Raw genomic sequence first — 22,572 nt, forward strand, 5'->3', positions numbered from 1 at the left:
ATTACGCCTGTACTGGCTCACCTGCACTGGCTTCCTGTGCACTTAAGATGTGACTTTAAGGTTTTACTACTTACGTATAAAATACTACACGGTCTAGCTCCATCCTATCTTGCCGATTGTATTGTACCATATGTCCCGGCAAGAAATCTGCGTTCAAAGGACTCCGGCTTATTAGTGATCCCCAAAGCCCAAAAAAAGTCTGCGGGCTGTAGAGCTTTTTCATTTCGGGCTCCAGTACTCTGGAATGCCCTCCCGGTAACAGTTCGAGATGCTACCTCAGTAGAAGCATTTAAGTCTCACCTTAAAACTCATTTGTATGCTCTAGCCTTTAAATAGACTCCCTTTTCAGACCAGTTGATCTGCCGTTTCTTTTCTTTTTCTTCTATGTCCCACTCTCCTTTGTGGAGGGAGTCCGGTCCGATCCGGTGGCCATGTACTGCTCGCCTGTGTATCGGCTGGGGACATCTCTGCGCTGCTGATCAGCCTCCTCTTGGGATGGTTTCCTGCTGGCTCCGCTGTGAACGGGACTCTCGCTGCTGTGTTGGATCCGCTTTGGACTGGACTCTCGCGACTGTGTTGGATCCATTATGGATTGATCTTTCACAGTATCATGTTCTCATAGTCATCATTGTCACCGACGTCCCACTGGGTCATTATTGTCACCGATGTCCCACTGGGTGTGAGTTTTCCTTGCCCTTATGTGGGCCTACCGAGGATGTCGTAGTGGTTTGTGCAGCCCTTTGAGACACTAGTGATTTAGGGCTATATAAGTAAACATTGATTGATTGATTGATACTTTGGAAACATTTTGTTGTTTAAATGTGCTATATAAATAAAGTGGATTGGATCGGTAAATAAGGCCCCACGTGTTCCAAAGGTCAGCTGGGGTAGGCTCCAGCATCACCCAAGACCCTAATGAGGACAAGAGATATAGAAGATGGATGAATATAATTGTTATTGTTTTGTACTTATTTATTCATTGCACCAAAATATTTTTGGACGTTCCTTGCAAAAATACCCAGACATCACATATGCTGTTGACTGTCAGTACCACAGGAATCCAAACAGATGAAAAGAGGCAATTAATGAGCAAACCGACAATAACCGGATATATGTACATCACTCCCACAGACATTGAATGAACAAATGAAAGCCAACCTGTAGTAAAGTAGAACACAAAGATGATCTGTTTGTGCCATTGTCTCTCTCCCCTTCATGTTGTTCTAAACACGAATGCTATTATTAAACTGTCTTGCTCTTGAGACACTGTCATCAATTTGTACGTGTGCTCCTTTTGTCTGCCGAGCCATGCATTCAATTGCTAAATTAAATGGCTCTATTTTGAACCAAATCATAAAGCACTATTTAACTTCGTCCACAATGCTGAGGCAGCCTGTTTTCCATCTTGTTCATGACCCACTTTTGGTCATTTAGTTGCAGAACACCGCATACATGTCTTAGTAAACAGCTGAGAAATATTCACAGTTTGTCAAAAGAGAATGATAACAATTAAGCATACAACACAAAAGTGCAGCTGCAGGAAATAATAACACAAAATGAAGGTGTGTGTTGAGTCTGACTTGGACATAATATGGACTATACACAAATGCTTTTTATGAAAATGTAATTTTGTTTATGAATTAAATGTAATCGGTTGTTTCACTAAATTTTTGTTGTTGTTGTACATGAATGAGGGTGTGTGTTGCTGAACCCGACTTGGACATTATCTGGACCTGGTTTTCAAAACCTTCAGACAAGTCTAATATCATTAACAACCTGGTCTGGTGAAGATAAGGTCCTTTTTTTGTCCATCCATCCATCCATTTTCTACCGCTTATTCCCTTTTGGGGTCGCGGGGGGCGCTGGCGCCTATCTCAACTACAATCGGGCGGAAGGCGGGGTACACCCTGGACAAGTCGCCACCTCATCGCAGGGCCAACACAGATAGACAGACAACATTCACACTCACATTCACACACTAGGGCCAATTTAGTGTTGCCAATCAACCTATCCCCAGGTGCATGTCTTTGGAAGTGGGAGGAAGCCGGAGTACCCGGAGGGAACCCACGCATTCACGGGGAGAACATGCAAACTCCACACAGAAAGATCCCGAGCCTGGATTTGAACCCAGGACTGCAGGACCTTCGTATTGTGAGGCAGACGCACTAACCCCTCTGCCACCGTGAAGCCTAAGTCCTTTTTTTGTTTTGTATATAAAATAAAATAAGATAAATAAATAAAAAATATATATAATATATATATATATAACTATATATATATATATGTATATATATATATATATATATATGTATATTTTCTTAGATAAAAAAGAAAGTAAAATAATATAAAACAATTACATAAAAAATAGTGGACCGGCGGCACACACAATCATGTGTGTTTCAGGGACTGTGTCCCTTGCAGAATGTGCTATATATGTTGTGGGAACCAGAATTTTGGTAGCGGAAAGAAACAACCCTTTTTTGTGTGAGTGGGTGTGGATGAGTGTGAATGGGGGAGGGAGGGCTTTCGGGGGGGGGGGGGGGGGGGGGTTGATGCACTATTTTAAAGTGCATCTGGTATATTTTTATGTTGATTTAATAAAAAATAAAATAAAATAAATAAATAAAATAATAATAACACATTAGCTGCAAATATTTTACTTATTTAAGCATTACATAGCATGAGTGAAATATCACAATATTTATATTTGTTTGTCCAAACTCTTTTGGCATTAGTAGTACAATCATATACATGTATTCTTGTTTAAGCACATTTAACAAACTCTAAATCTGTTGTAAAGCTAATTTTAATTTATAGGATCCCATCCTGTTTTAAGTTTTTTCATCTATTATTTATATCGGAAATTGCCATTGTAACTATAACCGAGATTTAGTGGGTTGACAGATAGCAACTAGTCATGATTAGCCTATGAAGTAACAGCAGTTAGCACCTGCTACGCTCATTAAAACGTAGCGCCTACTGTATAAACATGAACACTTTAAATGACGCTGCGACATTATGTGCATACTCGCATTTAGAAATAATGTCATGCAATCACATGTTTGTGCCTTCAACCAAATAAGTAGTCGACTTACTGTACAGACTGTACACTCTCCTATTTTCACAATGATTTGAATGCTTTTTGTTTTGTTTTTTTTGCATGAAAAAGGGAGGTTTTTTGGGTTGGTGCACTAATTGTAAGTGTATCTTGTGTTTTTTATGTTGATTTAATAAAAAATAATAAAGAATTAAATAAATAAATAAATAATAATTATTCTGCGGCCCGGTACCAATTGAGCCGCTGCTTGGTACCGGGCCGCTGCCTGGTGCCGGGCCGCGGCCCGGTGGTTGGGGACCACTGCTCTACAGTACACATTCTATTTATTGTGTTAAGAGTTACAGGAGGGGTCTGCTGTTTTTAAGGACTTACTGCAAAAAAGCTAGTCCAGCCACTCTAGTGTTAATTTTAAGAATCTGCTACAAAACTAGTTTTTTTTGCACTTAACTCACTGGTTACCAGTTAAAAATAGCACAACATATGAAAAAGAGAGGACCAAAAATGGAACACTGAATTTTTCGGACTATAAGGCGCAAATAAAATCCTTTGATTTTGTCAAAACTCTACAGTGCGCCTTATAATTCGGTGCACCTGATATACGGAATAATTTTGGTCGTGCTTAACAACCTCGAAGCTATTTTATTTGGTACATGGTGAAATGATAAGTGTGGCCAGTAGATGTCAGTCCTACATAAGAGATAAGTGCAGACTGCAATATGATGGCAATCACACATAAGAGAAGTAAACAACACCAAAATGTAATATGTTCCATTGAAAATATAGAACATTACACATGGCGCTCAAAAATATATCAGAATGTTTTATTACGACTTTGGTAAGCTATGAAGCTGCACCAATTGTACTGTGCTTCAACATACAAGTATTATTATGGTGTGTGTATTAGGTAAGACATATTATCTGGCGTATTGTTTTGCAATATTATGCAAAAGCAACTTTTCTTACCTGCTGATCTGTATTTAGGATCTGCATAAGTCCTGAAAATGTGCGCGCTTCCACCTTTGTAGTGACACCGTAGTCAATAAGCTTCTTCTTTTTCTCTATCCTCTTGTTATGGGACATTCGTCCTCCGCTGTTGCCATTTCTAATTTAAAGTAGTGTAAAGTTGTTACTTATATCTGTCGGAAAACTTGCCATGAAAGCGCTAAAACATACTAGTCCAGTGAGTGATATTATTCACCCAAGGAACTTTAGTTATTAGAGATTTCCAGATCGGATTGGTTTTTCACGCTCATCGGTAGTGTGCTTTATAATCCGGTACGCCCTATGGTTTGGAAAATACGGTAACTTAAGTAGTTGAACACATGCATATTGACTGCATCTGCAGTAAACAAGCTACGACAACACTTTAGTTACAAAAACCAAAAATGTGTTACTGACAAAAATGAGAGGACTTAAATGGGTGCCTTGAGGAACGCGTCAGTTATGTAAATTACAAGAGTGGACCCCAGTGTTCTATGTTTGTAAGCAAGGTTGAAATGTCAATGCAAGGATCTACTAATGTGTTTACAGTGCTTCAAGTTTTTCTATACAACAGGAGTACTCTACTTTTTTGTGATTTTGCTGCAAAAATGGTCTAATTCAGTTGAAAAGCCCTTCTATAGGCGACAGACAGCGACTCTTAAAACCGGTAGGGGAGGAAGTACTGAGATAAGCAAAGGCAGTATTAAGGGCCTGTTACAATGCTGAAATAATGTTTTTTTTTTGTTTGCTTGTTTTTAATTACGACCACGACAACCTTTTTGGACATTTAGCACCTCAGGGACAATCCTCCCGACAGTTCAGGCTGGAGAAGTGTAGAGCAGTGACAAAAAAGAGTGCTTGTAAACGGCAACCCACTGCACTCACTGAACTATGAGGCTCCTCGGCTGCTCTCCCACTTGAAAAGAGGCAAAGCACCAGCAAATTGGAGCATAATGAATTAAGTTCCCTCTTTAGCGAAGACAAAATAGACCTTTTTAATTACAATACTAAAAAAATCACTGTCGAGAATTTGTTGTATGCGACTGAAGGAGTTAGCCTTTAAAAGTTTTAGAAAAAAATGTCATACATTATTTTATATGTTAAAAAAGGTCTGAACATCAGGCCCATCAGAATGTCACGGCAACATCTGTGCAGTATTTAAATCTTTAAGGCTTTGTGTGTGCATTGGGACTTTTGGTTTTAGGCAATGTTGCATCACAGCACCCTTCAGATGATCTTGAGCACTTCTAAATTATTCCCTGAGTAAATATGCTTTGCAGATAATTTTGAAGCTAGATATTTCACAACCACTGGTTCACAATTAGGCTGCTTTTATTTGCTGGTTTTAGTGATCACATTAAATCAGGTTATTATTTGTTAAGTTTTATTTTGATGCAATACACAAGATGTTGTAATCTTGGCAGTATATTAATTTGTTTATTGAATAATTTGGCACGGGGATCATTATTCTATATTGAAATTACTACCTTGTGGTCGACATCACATGTAGTGGTGGTTCTTTGGTCAAAAGTTTGCATAGATTATCTTTTAAAGACCATCTTAAAGCTGCTTTCTGACCGTCTTTTCAGGTTCTGCTGTTTTGTGGGCGGTCTTCTTTACCTGCCTCCACTTGAAAGCATCTTCTCCCCGCCATCTTTGTTGTAGATCTTGCGCTTCCAGAGCGAGTTTACTTACAGATAAGTTAGAACTATTAAACTACTTTGTTTTAGAAATGGCAATAGCAGAGGATACATGTACATTTACGAGTCAGTCTGCCCCACAACAAGACGATAACACAAAAATTAAGAGTTTGACTACAGCAGGATACCCAAACTTTTTGACTTGGGGGCCACATTGAGCTAAAAAAAATCCTCCCACCTCCAAAGTCATGCACCTGGGGATAGGTTGATTGGCAACACTAAATTGGCCCTAGTGTGTGAATGTGAGTGTATTTTTTTATTATCATTTATGCCAACTTTGTGTGCGGTCTCATTCAAAGTGCCTGTGCGCTCATGCTGATCAAAATTACACAGCTGTATTCACACATGATCTGCAATCACAATGATTTAAACTTGCATATTGATAAAATACTAAATTGAAGAGCGAGGTTTGCCAAACATGTAAAAATACAGTACAGCCAACGGTAAAGCCCTAAGCGTAATTGACAATACACTGTTTTATGGATTGGTGCGTACACACGCACACACACAATGATACGCACACACAAATACACACAACACATTTTTTTGACACAAAGCAGAGTGTTGATTGTGATGTAAAAACAATCATTTGTACAAAAATAAAGAATGTAGGATTTACGATATTAGCAGGAAATGATCAGAGACACTTTAGTTTTTATTGATTTTTCCCAATCTATAGCTAAGGCTAATAGATTGAACAAAAACACATAACATCCCTCCCTACATCAGACCTTGATGACACTGCAATGTGAAGTACAAATTATAACAGATTAAAAATTAAGAGGATGTGAAAGTTTGACTCCTACCTTGCTTACTTCTGTGAATACCTAGTGGAGAGAGAGTGTTTTGCACATTACCCATCATCCTTTATAAGTGTAATTTGATGCTGAGCTCATTAAAGGCCTACAGAAACCCACTACTACCGACCACGCAGTCTGATAGTTTATATATCAATGATGAAATCTTCACATTGAAACACATGCCAATACGGCCTTTTTAGTTTACTAAATTGCAATTTTAAATTTCCTGGGAGTTTTTTCTAAAAAACGTTGCGTAATGATGACGTGTACGCTTGACGTCACGGGCTGTTAGGAATATGAGCGCTGCGCACACATACAGCTAAAAGTCGTCTGCTTTAACGGCATAATTACACAGTATTTTGGACATCTGTGTTGCTGAATCTTTTGCAATTTGTTCAATTAATATTGGAGAAGTCAAAGTAGAAAGACGAAGTTGGGAAGCTTTAGCCTTTAGCCACACAAACACACGATGATTCCTTGTTTAAAATTCACAGAGGTGAAACTTTACTATGGATCAGAGTGAACATGGATCCCAACCGAATGTCAACCAGCAGGTTTCGGTGAGAAAATTGTGGTTAAAAAGTCAGTTCTTACTGGAGAAAAGCTGAGCTTGTGCCGCCCATAAAGCTGCCATCGACTTCCCTGAGACACTGCGCGTCAACACCCGGCCGTGGACGTACACTTCCGACTATCAGATACTATTTAACTCACTAAAACACTAGCAACACAATAGAAAGATAATGGATTTCCCAGAATTATCCTAGTAAATGTCTCTAAAAACATATGAATCTGTCTCAATGCAATCGCGTTTTTTGGGGGGGGGGTTTTCTAGTCCGTCGCTATCAATATCCTCAAACACCAATCTTTCATCCTCGCTCAAATTAATGGGGAAATTGTTGTTTTCTAGGTCCGAATAGCTGTTTTTGTTGGAGGCTCCCATTAAAATCAATGTGAATATGTGAGGAGCCATCAACATGTGACGTCATCATCTGCGACTTCCGGTAGAGGCAGGGCTTTTCTCCAGTTGCGAACTTTATCGTGGAGGTTCTCTACTAAATCCTTTCAGCAAAAATATGGCAATATCGCGAAATGATCAATTATGACACATATAATGGACCGGCTATCCCCGTTTGAATAACAAAATCTCATTTCAGTGGGCCTTTAAGCTTCGATATAAAGATCTAGTCATTGACCAACATAACTAAAGTTGTCCAGAGGGAGGCGGCATGTTTGTAGCATTCAAAGTGTCATGTTATTAAGATCTAACTCTAGACATACTGCGGGCCAGACCTCTTATATACCTTGGGAAAGCTTGCTGCTCAGACTGAAGACGCTGGTTGGCCACACTTGGCCCGCGGGCCATAGTTTGGACACCCCTGGACTACAACGCCGGGCTCCAATGGCGAACTCATGCAAAGCTCTTTAGTTAAACCTCTACAATATGGAGAAATTCGCTGGCACACACTTGGGAATAACATCACAAATTGGGCAAATTCCAAACGGCTCATTTGGAGAAAGTATAAGGAAAGGCCAGATTGTTTTAGGCCCTGCGATGAGGTGGCGACTTGTCCAGGGTGTACCCCGCCTTCTGCCGGATTGTAGCTGAGATAGGCTCCTGCGCCCCCGCGACCCCAAAAGGGAATAAGCGGTAGAAAATGGATGGATGGATGGAAGATTGTTTTATAAATATCTTCGCCATGCCTCTATGGTTTGATTTCAAATGCTCAGGACTTACTGTGTGCAGATCCCAAAAACACGAAAACAGGTACCAATAGTTTAGAGAAGTTGGTTTTGCAAACTCAAACCCCTTTAAAGTTTACTAAGCGCCTATTTATTGTGTTGTTTCAAGCGATCTTAGCGGATAGTTTAGCAATTAGGATACCTTCTTGTTGTCACGGGGGGGGTAAAATGGGTGGACCCAAATGCAGTAAAGACAAGCTGAAATCGTGTTCAAGGGTTATTATTAATAAAACCTGAGGGAAAACGAGGCAGCTTGTAGTCCTAGGCTTTGCAGCACACTGAGGCTAGCAGGCTGAGGCTAGCAGGCTGTGGCTAGCAGGCCGAGGCTAGCAGGCCGAGGCTAGCAGGCCGAGACTAGCAGGCCGAGACTAGCAGGCTGAGGCAGGCACACACGGCAAGTAGGGAACTGAAGGCAGAGGAAAAAACACGGGTAAGATGAGGAGCAAAAAAAACACAAAAAATAGCAGGTTTGCAAGATTATCAAAATTGCTAGAATTCTAGGACAAACTGGCGAGAAGCGTTACCACATGTAGCGAGGTGAAACGATCTGGCAATCGCGCCGAGTGGAGTCCAAACATTTGTAGGCTGCAGGTGATGAGTTGATGGCAGGCAGGTGAGTGATTAGGGTGCTGGGATCAGCTGTGTCAGGCTGAGAGCTGGAGCCAAGCCTACGCCCAAAACACGCCCACTCTCCCAAAGACACACAGAGAAAAACAGACAGACTGACTGTGACAGTGCCCCCCCCTCAAGGAACGCCTCCAGGCGATCCCCCAGGCTTGCCCGGGTGACTGCGGTGAAAGGCCAAGATGACGGAAGGGTCCAGGATGAAGCTGCGTGGCACCCAGCAACGCTCCTCAGGTCCATACCCCTCCCAGTCCACCAGGTACTGTAGACCTCTACCCCGACGGCGCACATCCAGCAGTCGCCGGACCGTGTAGGCTGGGTGGTCATCGATGACACGGGGGGGAGGAGGGGGCGTGTCAGGGGGAGACAGTGGGCTGGTTGAAACAGGCTTCAGTTGAGAGACATGGAAGGTGGGATGGATCCTCCAGCGTGCAGGTAATTTGAGTTTAACTACTGTTGGATTGATGATGGAAATGATTTCATAAGGGCCAACATACCGGGGTGCAAGTTTCTTAGAGTCCACCTTCAGGGGGAGGTCTTTAGAGGAAAGCCACACCTGCTGACCAGGATGGTATACAGGGGCCGTACTTCGGTGTCGGTCAGCATATCGACGATTTCGGTCCACAGAGCGGAGGAGGGCAGCACGAGCATCTTTCCACACCTTGCGGCAAAGCCGCATATGAGCCTCTACTGAAGGTACGGAGATGTCATCTTCCTCAGCAGGAAACAACGGAGGTAGGTATCCCAAGGATACCTCAAATGGTGACACTCCAGTAGCTGCACAGGGTAATGAGTTGTGGGCATACTCAACCCATACCAGGTGGGTGCTCCAAGAGGAGGGGTTCTTAGCAACGACACAACGGAGGGCCGCTTCTAGGTCTTGATTTGCCCGTTCGGTTTGCCCATTAGACTGAGGGTGATAACCCGAAGTCAGACTCACAGTGGCTCCAATAGCCCGACAGAAAGCCTTCCAAACCTCTGAAGTAAACTGAGGCCCTCTATCAGAGACCACATCTGAAGGAATACCATGAAGACGGAACACATGCTGGACCATGAGGTTGGCTGTTTCCAGGGATGTGGGGAGTTTGGGTAGAGCCACAAAATGCACTGATTTGGAAAATCTGTCCACTATAGTGAGGATAACCGAATTTCCTTGAGAAGGCGGGAGGCCAGTGACCAAATCCAGTGAAATATGAGACCAGGGGCGGCTTGGGACTGGCAAGGGATGGAGTAGGCCGGCAGGTGGTCGATTGGAGGATTTTCCACGGGCACACACAGTACAGGCAGACACAAAAGCACGGGTATCAGCATCCATGGTAGGCCACCAAAAGTGTCGCTTGAGGAGAGTCATGGTGCGGCCAACTCCTGGGTGGCAGGCAAATAGGGAAGCGTGTGCCCACAGAAGAACCTGTGAACGTACAGCATCAGGCACAAAAAGGCGGTTATCAGGACCATTACCCGGGTCTGGTTGGTCTTGCTGAGCCCTTCGGACCACCGACTCTATCTCCCAAGTCACTGTGGCCACCACACACGAGGCCGGAAGAATAGGCTCAGGACTGGTGGGACCCTCCGAAGTGAATTGACGTGACAGGGCATCCGGTTTGATGTTGCGGGATCCTGGACGGTAGGTCAGTGTGAAGCGGAATCGACCAAAAAACAAAGCCCACCGGGCCTGACGGGAATTGAGGCGCTTTGCAGACTGAATGTAGGTAAATGATAAATGGGTTGTACTTGTATAGCGCTTTTCTACCTTCAAGGTACTCAAAGCGCTTTGACACTACTTCCACATTTACCCATTCACACACACATTCACACACTGATGGAGGGAGCTGCCATGCAAGGCGCCAACCAGCACCCATCAGGAGCAAGGGTGAAGTGTCTTGCTCAGGACACAACGGACGTGACGAGGTTTGTACTAGGTGGGATTTGAACCGGGGACCCTCGGGTTGCGCACGGCCACTCTCCCACTACGCCACGCCATCCCTTTTCCCTAGGTCAGGTTTTTATGGTCTGTCCAGATGATGAAGGGGTGTTCTGCTCCCTCAAGCCAGTGCCTCCATTCTTCCAGAGCGAGTTTGACTGCCAGCAATTCCCTATTACCTACATCATAATTGCGCTCAGCAGGTTGTAGCCGATATGAGAAGAACGCACATGGATGGAGCTTCTGGTCCTTGGCAGAACGCTGGGATAGTACAGCCCCCACTCCAGACTCTGAGGCATCAACTTCCAGGATGAACTGGCGTGAGGGGTCAGGATGAATCAGGACAGGGGCTGTGGTAAAACGTCTCTTAAGCTCCTTGAAAGCCGCGTCAGCCTCTGCCGTCCAAGTGAATGGGATAGATGGAGATGTGAGTCTTGTGAGGGGTGCGACCACTTGACTGTAGTTCCGGATGAACCGGCGGTAAAAGTTTGCAAAGCCCAGAAAGCCCTGGAGACGTTTAACTGAGGTTGGTTGTGGCCAGTCCACCACAGCTCGCACCTTTTCGGGGTCTGCCTTCACCTGACCACTCTCATGATGAAACCGAGAAACCTTGTGGACTGAACATGGAACTCACATTTTTCAGCTTTAATGTAGAGCTTGTTCTCAAGAAGGCGCTGGAGCACTTGTCTGACGTGAACCACATGTTCCTCCGGGTTGCGGGAGAAAATCAGGATATCATCCAGATACACAAAAACGGAGCGGTTAATCAAGTCTCGGAGGACATCGTTCACCAGAGCTTGAAAAACTGCTGGGGCATTAGTCAGGCCAAAGGGCATAACCAAGTATTCAAAATGGCCAAGGGGAGTCCTAAAGGCTGTTTTCCATTCATCACCAGCTCGGATTCGAATCAAATGGTAGGCATTGCGAAGGTCTAACTTGGAAAACACAGTTGCTCCTTGGAGGGGTTCAAAGGCAGATGCCAGTAAAGGCAGTGGGTATTTGTTATGAATGGTGATATTATTCAACCCTCGAAAATCTATACAGGGACGTAGAGTGCCATCTTTTTTACCCACAAAAAAAAAACCTGCACCGAGTGGGGAAGATGAGGGTCGAATAATGCCTGCAGCCAATGAGTCATGGATGTATTTTTCCATCGCCTCTCTCTCAGGGCGTGACAGATTGTATAACCGACTGGAAGGCAGGGGAGCTCCTGAAACAGGTCAATGGCACAGTCATAAGGGCGGTGCGGAGGGAGGGACAGTGCATGTTGCTTGCTGAAGGCCTCTTCTAAGTCATGGTAGACAGAGGGAACCTTGGACAGGTCTGGGGGCTCTGCAACAACCGGGGAGACTGTGTCCTCAGCAGGGGAGCGGGCAGACCGCAGGCAGGTGGAAAGACAGTAGGAGCTCCAGCTCACCACTTTGGCTGCAAACCAGTCAATGTGAGGATTGTGAAGTCTTAACCAGGGCTGACCAAGGACTACAGGAGCATGAGGAGAAGAGATAATGTGGAATTGGATTTGTTCAAGATGATTACCAGAGACAAGGAGGTGCACAGGTTCGGATCGGTGAGTGACACGGGCAAGGAGTCGACCAGTCAGGGAATTGGCTTGTAAGGGTGAGGGAAGTGGTTCGATGGTAATGCCCATTTGGGAAGCAACGTCGGCGTCCAAAAAGTTCTCATCCGCCCCCGAGTCCACCAGAGCAAGGAGAGACATGGACTGAGATTGCCAACGGAGACTAGCAGAAAACTGCATACGGCATAGGGACTTAGGGGAGGAGACAGCTTGGCTCACCAGAACCCCCACTGTTACTGGTGAGCCTACTCTTTTGGCCGCAAAGAACAGGTGGCAAGGAAATGGCTAGGTTGACCACAATAGAGACACACCCCTGCCCTCCTTCTGCGGAGGCGCTCTTCAGGTGTAAGGTGAGCCCGACCCACCTGCATGGGCTCCTCAACAGGGGAACTGGAGGTTAAGGCTTTGCACATTGGCAAATTGGGCTCGGCCGACCCGGGTCTAAAGCTGGAGGGTTCCAATGACCTGCAAGAAACGGGGTCAGCTTGCCACTGGGCCATCTGGTCTGAGATGTTGATAGCTGCTGTAATAGCTTCGTCTAAGGACAACTGCTCAATCCTCAGAGCAATCTCCCTTCCAATGACCCGACTAAGCCCATTCTGGAAAGCAGTGAGAAGGGCCTGGTCATTCCAGCCAGACTCCACAGCTAGGGACCGGAATTCACAGGCAAATTCTCTTACTGAGCGTGTCCCTTGACGAAGTCGCAACAACTGCTGACCTGCTTGCTGCCCTCGTATGGGGTGGTCGTAGACTCGCTTCAGTTCTGCATATAGTGCAGCAAAGGACTGGACTGCAGGGGATCCTTGCTCACGAAGGGCATTAAAATAACTCAAAGGGGGCCCCTGTAGCAGGTTGGCTATATAAGCAATTTTGGCTGCCTCACGGCCAAAACGAGAGGGCTGAGCTTCAAAAGCAAGCTGGATCTGAGTTAAAAATTCACGACAGGTGCTAGGATTGCCAGAATATTTATCAGGCGGGGGAATGTGTGGCTCTGCAGCAGGAACAGCATGGGGTGCAGGTGGTTCGGGTTGTGGTTGAGCTTGTTGATTGATGAGAGTTGTGAGCTGGGTGGAAACGCGTGACATCTGGTCAATAGGTTTTTGTAATAGTTGGTCATGGTTTCCCAAACGCTGTCCTTGATTGGCAAGGGCCTCCCTCACACGGTCAAAATCTGCTGGGTCCATTGTAAAGGCCAGATCGTTCTGTCACGGGGGGGTAAAATGGGTGGACCCAAATGCAGTAAAGACAAGCTGAAATCGTGTTCAAGGGTTATTATTAATAAAACCTGAGGGAAAACGAGGCAGCTTGTAGTCCTAGGCTTTGCAGTCCAGGAGAGCACACTGAGGCTAGCAGGCTGAGGCTAGCAGGCTGTGGCTAGCAGGCCGAGGCTAGCAGGCCGAGACTAGCAGGCTGAGGCAGGCACACACGGCAAGTAGGGAACTGAAGGCAGAGGAAAAAACACGGGTAAGATGAGGAGCAAAAAAAACACAAAAAATAGCAGGTTTGCAAGATTATCAAAATTGCTAGAATTCTAGGACAAACTGGCGAGAAGCGTTACCACATGTAGCGAGGTGAAACGATCTGGCAATCGCGCCGAGTGGAGTCCAAACATTTGTAGGCTGCAGGTGATGAGTTGATGGCAGGCAGGTGAGTGATTAGGGTGCTGGGATCAGCTGTGTCAGGCTGAGAGCTGGAGCCAAGCCTACGCCCAAAACACGCCCACTCTCCCAAAGACACACAGAGAAAAACAAACAGACTGACTGTGACACTTGTCTGCTTCTGCTTGCACTTACTCTGCATGTAACATGTAAAGCCTTGTGTTCCAGTCTTCCAGTGACAATATTTGATAATGATACATAAGATACTAATAAATTACATTTTTGTTTGCAATGGAAGTGATTATCATTAACTTAACTGCTGCAATATGTATATGCACATGCACTGTCAGCTGCTTGGGACAGAACCGCAGGGAATCAGCTTTTGTGATCAGTATTGAAAGGCATTAATTGCCATTGGCTGATCACATACGTTTCCCTAAAATCGGATGATACTGATCAGTGGCCGATCAATCTGGGATAATACAAATATTGAACTAATAAAAATGTGTATTGGCCCATCTCAGGCAAATTTATTTCATTTTTGCACAAGGTTCCTAATAGAAAATGATCCATTCGAATAACCGAACTGAAAGCCTGCTCTGTGGCCGAATGGTTAGAGCAGGGGCCGACAATCCAAAATGTTGAAAGAGCCATATTGGACCAAAAATACAAAAAAATAAAAAAATCCGTCTGGAGCCGCAAAAAATTAAAAGCCGTATATAAGAGTTATAATGAAGGCAACACATGACGTCAGTGTCTATATTAGCTATATTAGCCTACTATCAAAATGAATGTCGCAGGCTGACACAAATATTTGTTGACAAAAATTTTGAAATATAATATTTATTCTACCCATTTTTAAAACATTGGAAAACATTAGTAAAACAGAGGCTTCTCAGAGGGTGAGAGAATGTTTAGATATTACTGGCTTGGAATGGTCAAAGGTCCAAGTTAAAGAAAATGGCGGGCTGTCTTCTTCGAATGGATTCAAAACAATATATGAAAGCTGAAATGCCGGCAATATTACATATGGATAATGTGTCATGAGAAATGCAGGTAAAAGTTAGATACACAGAGGAGATAGGAAATTAAATGAGCTCAAATATACCTACAAGTGAGGCGTAATGATGCAATATGTACATAAAGCTAGCCTGAATAGCATCTTAGCATCGATTAGCTTACAGTCATGCACTGACCACATATGCTTGATAAGCACTCCAGATATCAACAAAGCTTACCTTTGTGCATTCACACACAGCATAAATAGTTTGGTGGACAAAATGAGACAAAGACAGAGTTGTGTAAAACATCTTTCACTGGCATCGTTGGAGAAGGTTATACATGTAAACAAACTCCGGTGCATTCAAGAACTGCCAAAATTAGTAGGACAAAATGGCACTCGCCGAATTCTCTCATCAGAAAAGCACGTTTAATTTAAATAGTGGGATTTCTAACGATTAGGAAGGTTTGTGTCATGTTTGTCCTCTCAGAGAAACCCTATTAAAACAAATATATATTTTTTCGCAATCTTTTTTTATTTTCATACATTTTTGAAAAGCTCCAGGGAGCCACTAAGGAGGCGCTAAAGAGCCGTGCGGCTCTAGAGCCACAGGTTGCAGACCCCTGGGTTCGAGTGTCCGCACTGAGATCAGTAGGTTGTGAGTTCAAACCCCGGCCGAGTCATACCAAAGACTTTAAAAATGGGACCCATTAACTCCTTGCTTGGCACTCAGCATCAAGGGTAGAAATTGGGGGTTAAATCACCGAAAATGATTCCCGGGCATGGCCACTGCTGCTGCCTCCTGCTCCCCTCACCTCCCAGGGGGTGAACAGGTGAATGGGTCAAATGGAGAGGACAAATTTCACCACACCTTGTGTGACTATCATTGGTACTTTAACTTTAACTTTAAAAACATATGAGTGAGTTCTGTTGCGGGCTTCACGGTGGCAGAGGGGTTAGTGCATCTGCCTCACAATACGAAGTTCCTGCAGTCCTGGGTTCAAATCCAGGTTCGGGATCTTCATGTGTGGAGTTTGCATGTTCTCCCCGTGAATGCGTGGGTTCCCTTCGGGTACTCCGGCTTCTTCCCACCTCCAAAGACATGCACCTGGGGATAGTTTGATTGACAACACTAAATTGGCCCTAGTGTTTGAATGTGAGTGTGAATGTTGTCTGTCTATCTGTGTTGGCCCAGCGATGAGGTGGCGACTTGTCCACGGTGTACCCGGCCTTCCGCCCGATAGTCGCTGAGATAGGCGCCAGCGCCCCCTGCGACCCCAAAAGGGAATAAGCGGTAGAAAATGGATGGATGGATGGAGTTTTGTTGCAGAGAATTGGGAATACACTTCAAAAAGTTGCTTTTTTTAAAGAAACAAGTCTTATATAATATCTATAATATCATGTCTCATCTCGAAGAAAAATAAGTATGACTGACACAAAAATGTAAATTTGTGTAGTTGTGGCATAATTCTGCTTAGTAACAAGCGCACTTGCATGCAATCTAACCAACAAGAAGGGCAAACATTCCTGTATACTTCTTACTTTCCTCCTTTGCAGAGGACCCTGCCACAAGTTATCATTTATCAATATTTATAAGTGTGGTTGCAATGTTGTGGAACTGCATCAGACTGATGTCAGTAGTCTTGATAACTTCATATTGTCAGCACACTGATTAATTTTGGCCTCGGACCTCCTCTGTGTGTAACAATTGCAGCATGCCTTGAAGTTCCTGAATTGCCTATCAGCCTGTCATATGCCAGGATTCATTTGAAATTGGACATTTATACTTCATTACAAAACGCAAATGTCACAATCGAGGCATTTATTGTGCAAAAAATATGTTTCTTTGTTTGCCTTTGTGATGTCTACAAGCCATCCATTCCTTCCGTCATCATGGGGAATGTGAACTCGCTGCCGAACAAGATCGATGAGCTTCATGGACTAAAAATATGTTTCTTTGTTTGCCTTTGTGATGTCTACAAACCATCCATTCCTTCCCTCATCATGGGGAATGTGAACTCGCTGCCGAACAAGATCGATGAGCTTCATGGACTAAAACACCAGCGTGCGTATCGAGAGAGCAGCCTGCTCATCTTCACGGAAACATGGCTAAACCACCTGGTACCGGATGCTAACGTGGACCTGCAGGGATTCACCGCAGTGAGAGCTGACAGAGACACGAAAGCATGCGGGAAAAGAAAAGGTGGGGGACTCATCATATATGTTAACAACCGCTGGTGTAACCCAGGACACATCTCTGTGAAGAAAGTCTTGTGTTGCCCGGACCTGGAGCTACTAGCTGTTAGCCTTCGGCCATACTATCTGCCGAGGGAGTTCAGTCACGTGATCTCCCTCTGTGTTTACATTCCCCTAGGGCAGATGCTGCCGATGATCCACGCCATCACATCAAGGCTACAGACAAAACATCCTGAGGCTTTTTTCATCATTTCTGGGGACTTCAATCATGCTACTTTGGATTCAACATTAGCTGCTTTTTACCAGACTGTGGATTGTCCCACGAGAAACAACAGGACAATTGACCTACTGTATTCTAATGTCAGGGATGCATATAAGGTCACACCCGTACTCCCACTAGGGAAGTCTGACCACAATCTTGTTCATTTGCGGCCAAAATACACCCCCATGGTCCAAAGACAGCCTGTTAACACTTGCTATGTGAGGAAGTGGTCCCCTGAATTGGAAGATGCCCTCAGAGACTGCTACAACACCACAGACTGGGACGTGCTGCTTCCACAGGGTGAGGACATTGATGGGCTGACTCACTGTCTCACAGATTACCTCAACTTCTGCGTGGACGTGATCTGCCCTGCTAAGACTGTTCGGTGCTACCCTAATAACAAACCCTGGGTAACACAAGAAGTTAAAGCTGTCCTCAACAAGAAGAAAGCTGCCTTCAGGAGTGGAGACAGGGAGGCAATGAGAGCAGCACAGCGTGAGGTGAAACGACGCGTGAGGGAGGCTAAGTACAGCTACAGGAAGAAGCTGGAGCAGAAGCTGCAGCAGAACAACATGAGGGAGGTCTGGGAAGGTGTGAAAACCATCACAGGCCACAAGACAAAGACCAGAGCTGTTGTGGGGACAATAGAGAGGGCCAATGAGATGAATAACTTCTTTAACCGGTTTAACCAGCCCGTGTCCTCTCCGTCCCCCACTTCCCATCAAAGCCAACCCCTCTTCTGCTCCCCTCAACGCACCTCCCCCCCCAGCCATGGCAGCAGTCCCCTCCACCACCTCTACGCAGACATTAGTCATCTCTGCGGACCAGGTCAGAGGTCAACTGAGGAAGCTACAGCCAGGGAAAGCAGCAGGCCCAGACAAGCTGTGCCCCCGACTCCTGAAGACCTGCGCTGCAGAACTGGGTGAACCACTTCAAAGGATCTTCAACCTCACCCTGCAGCTGGGAAGAGTGCCCACCCTCTGGAAGACGTCATGTATCGTTCCAGTTCCCAAAAAGAACTGCCCCAGTGAGCTGAACGACTACAGACCAGTGGCGCTCACCTCTCATCTAATGAAGACATTGGAGCGGCTATTTCTCAGCCTCCTCAGACCACAGGTGCAACATGCCCAGGACAGCCTGCAGTTTGCGTACCAGGAAGGCGTTGGTGTGGAGGATGCTATCCTTTACCTGCTGCATCGAGCCCACTCACACCTGGATAAGGGAAATGGCACTGTGAGGATCCTGTTCCTGGACTTCTCGAGTGCCTTTAATACCATCCAGCCCCGCCTCCTTCAGGACAAGCTCTACAAAATGCAAGTGGACCCCTGCCTGGTTGCCTGGATTTAGAACTACCTCACCGACAGGCCACAGTACGTCAGACTGAAGGACATCACGTCTGACACTGTGATCAGCAGCACCGGAGCACCGCAGGGAACGGTGCTCGCCCCTCTTCTCTTCACCCTGTACACCGCTGACTTCTGCTACAACTCAGAGCTGTGTCACATTCAGAAGTACGCGGATGACACAGCCATCATCGGGTGCATCAGGGACGGCAGAGAGGAGGAGTTTCGGAACCTGGTGAGGGAATTTGTTGTCTGGTGCCACACGAACGTTTTGCAGCTCAATCCGTCAAAGAACAAGGAGCTGGTCATTGACTTTGGGAGGTCGAGTCCACGGTCACAACCTATTGTGATCAAGGGAGTTGAGGTACAGACCGTGGACTCATTCAAGTACCTCGGGGTTTGGGTGGACAATAAGCTGGACTGGACTGTTAACACGGACCACCAGTACAAGAAAGGACAGAGCAGGCTGTACTTCCTCAGGAGACTGCACTCCTTCAACATTTGTATAAAACTCCTGTGGATGTACTACCAGTCTGTGGTTGCCAGTGTTCTGTTCTACATGGTAGTGTGCTGGGGGGGCAGTACATCTAAGAAGGACAGCTCCAGACTTGAGAAACTGATCAGGCGGGCCGGTTCTACAATCGGAATGAAACTGGACTCACTGGTGACGGTGGCAGAGAAGAGGACTGTGGACAAACTAGTGAGCATCCTGGATGATGCCAGTCACCCTCTGCATAGCGTTATCAGTAGCCAGAGGAGCCTGTTCAGTGCTAGACTAATTCATCCCAAGTGCAGGACTGATAGACTCAAAAATTCCTTTGTCCCACACGCCATTAGACTGTACAACTCCTCTCTGGGACGGGGGAAGGGGGGGTATTAGGATGACAGGGGATGCAAAACATTAACAGTGCAATACGTTTTCATAACATGGTCACTACTGCCTACTTTGTCTTGTTATATTCTTATTTTACTGTTATATTGTTATTCCCATTGTTTTTATTCTTTTTGTAATATTTCTCTATTTTGTTTCCTTTTAAACCCCCATTATTTACTTTTTACTTTTTTTTTAAATTGATCTCAACTCTGTACACTGCTGCTGGAATTTTAATTTTCCTGAAGGAACTCTCCTGAAGGAATCAATAAAGTACTATCTATCTATCTATCTGTTGACATCCAGGTGTGGCAGTGTGGCGGCAGCGTGGAGGTCCTGCCTTGTGCTCGCATTGCCCACATCGAGCGTGCTCACAAACCCTACACAGAGGACTTGACGTCACATGTACGACGCAACGCTCTCAGAGTGGCAGAGGTCTGGATGGATGAGTTTAAGAGCCACGTCTACATGGCCTGGAATGTTCCTCAGGAGGTGAGTGAATGGCCGCACAAGTGCCCGACACATTAGGGAGCCATGTTTCAGTAAGGCAATAAAATGTCTTTTTATATTGTCATATAGTCTTATGTTTTTATATTAACCCCGGAAGAGTTTTTATGTGGAAAAAGGATAGGCTAAGCTACTGTAGGCATTTCTCTCTTACGGCCTGATGTGCTTTCTTTATGACAATATCTATTTCAAAGTGTATGTTATTATTCATGATTCATTATAAAACTTTATAACCAAAATAAAAATCTGAAATTAAAATAAATTTAATAACCATCTGGGGTATTTGGCAATATAGATCATGACGATTCCTGAAATCTTTTTTTCGGGCAAATGATAAAAATAATCGGCTTTTACCAATTTTTCTCACTAAACTTTATGTATGACCAATTAGAACCCTTGACAGAAAGCTGACAGGAACAGAAGTCAGCCAGAAATAGAGTAAAATGACACCAAAAATAAGTATGACACAAATGCATAGGGTTAGGGTTATACACATTAATTTCAACTTTTGGATCGCTGCTCTCTATAATACGGTAGTTGACACACAAGTGTCAGGCTTGGACAAAGGATTGAACTCAGATGCAGACTAGGGATACTTTGTTAGGCTTCTATTTTGACAGCTCTTTCACTTCCAGAGTCGGAGTAATACAATATCTACAATTACAAAAACTGTTGGCGAAAGAAGTTCCAAAAAAGAGAACAACCGAGAATCACTCCTAAAAGGAGGAAAACACAAAAACAAAGACGAACTATAATTTGCGCCGTATCTGCTATCAAACTTATTAACATAAAGCGCTCCAACAGGAGGAAGAAAAAATGACTATCACAATTCCTACACTTAATCGTAATCAAATAAAGGTTAACAAAAATTCACTCAAAAATTTGAGGACAGAAAGAAATATAGGAAAAAACAATAACTCACCATTTCGGTCGAAAAAAATAAATAACAAAATTCACTCTACTAAGGAGGAGAAAAGTCAAAGTCAAAATAGCAGCGAGGGAATTCAGGACTCAGGAATATAAACGTGGGGTGAGACAAAGCATGGACATGGACGCAAGACCGGCACGAAAGCTCGAAACAATCTGGCACAGAACAAGGGGAGGCGTGGGCTTATATGACACATGACGGTAATGGGAAACAGGTGGAAACAATTAGGGGTCAGGGATGACGTCAGACTGATGACACAAGAGGAAGGGCAAGTGATCTGAAACAAGAGGAGTTACTTTTCAAAATAAAACATGCAATTTAAAAGACAAAAGAAACCAAAACAAGACATCACCACCCCGGTGTGACAACAAGTACGTGCTTGGCTTGGTAGGCCAGTGGTTAGTTGACACCTCACAGTCTAGAGATCCAGCTTCAAAATTTTTATTAGAACACCCCTATGTGGAGTTCGCAAGTTCTCACGATGCTTGCATGGGTTTTCTTTGTATACTTATCTTTCTCCCACATGCCAACAAATCAGCAGCACTCAGAGCAGACTATGTCATTTTAACTTTCAGTGCCAACAAAGCAATTATGCTTAATAGAAAACATTGAAACATAAAGTGAAGGTACACTTCGCCAAAAATGTGCTAGTTTGATGCTAATTTACATTGGCTTTGCACTATACATGCCACTGATTAGCATTAACAATTTTTAAAGGGTGATTTCAACACCTCCAAATTTGAGTAATGAATACTACTGCTAAGATGCACGTTACAAAGTGTGTAATAAATACAATACTTACAGTACAAACGAGGGTTGTCAAGTTAAACAAGTTAACTTGTGGTTCATCACAAAAAAAAAACATTAATCAGGTATAAATGCAGATTAATCCCACAATTTATTTTCACTGCACATGCTCCTTTTCCTTAACTGCAGATGCTTACCTGAAAGGCAAAGGTTGTGATCAGGTCAATGGGTCAGTGGATGAGGAGAGCAAATTCACTTCAAAATACACCCCGAAAAGACTTTAGATTAAAAAAAAAACAAGGTACCGGTAATTTGCAAATAATGCAGCGATGAATTATTTTAATGAAGCACAACAACTTTAAAATACTTTCTTAAAGAAAAACACGTTTTTGAGGCTGTCACTAGCAAGAACGCTACTAGAAAAACAACACTTGATGAAGTATACCCGTTGCAATGTTGGCCACGAAAGTACCACAAATAAGTTAAACAGCGCTTTTGAAGCAACTGCGATTAATTGAGATTAATCCAAAAATGTTGAAGTGTGATTAATCTGATGTAAAAAATATTCATTTGACAGCACTAGTATAAACACTTTGTAGGGCTCAACATGAGACTAGATAGACATTTAGCTTCATGGCAATTGTTATTTCCGAGTTAGGCAACACATTATAATTTATTCACTACTGCCATCTAATGGTGTGTACTAGTTGTACAGGGAAG

The 22,572-nt window shown here is 44.2% G+C and overlaps 1 protein-coding gene across 2 annotated transcripts in view; it reads left to right on the forward strand.

The window, feature by feature from the left end:
- galnt18b (UDP-N-acetyl-alpha-D-galactosamine:polypeptide N-acetylgalactosaminyltransferase 18b) overlaps positions 1 to 22,572 on the forward strand; it is a 294,528-nt gene that overhangs the window by 244,765 nt on the left and 27,191 nt on the right. For both annotated transcript variants that reach the window (XM_061882872.1, XM_061882878.1), the window contains exon 7: positions 19,977 to 20,162. In XM_061882872.1, the coding sequence (XP_061738856.1) occupies positions 19,977 to 20,162 (186 nt within the window). The remainder of the gene's footprint in view (positions 1 to 19,976; positions 20,163 to 22,572) is intronic.

The sequence above is a fragment of the Nerophis ophidion genome, linkage group LG02 (assembly GCF_033978795.1).
Source record: "Nerophis ophidion isolate RoL-2023_Sa linkage group LG02, RoL_Noph_v1.0, whole genome shotgun sequence".
NCBI classification, from domain to species: domain Eukaryota; kingdom Metazoa; phylum Chordata; class Actinopteri; order Syngnathiformes; family Syngnathidae; genus Nerophis; species Nerophis ophidion.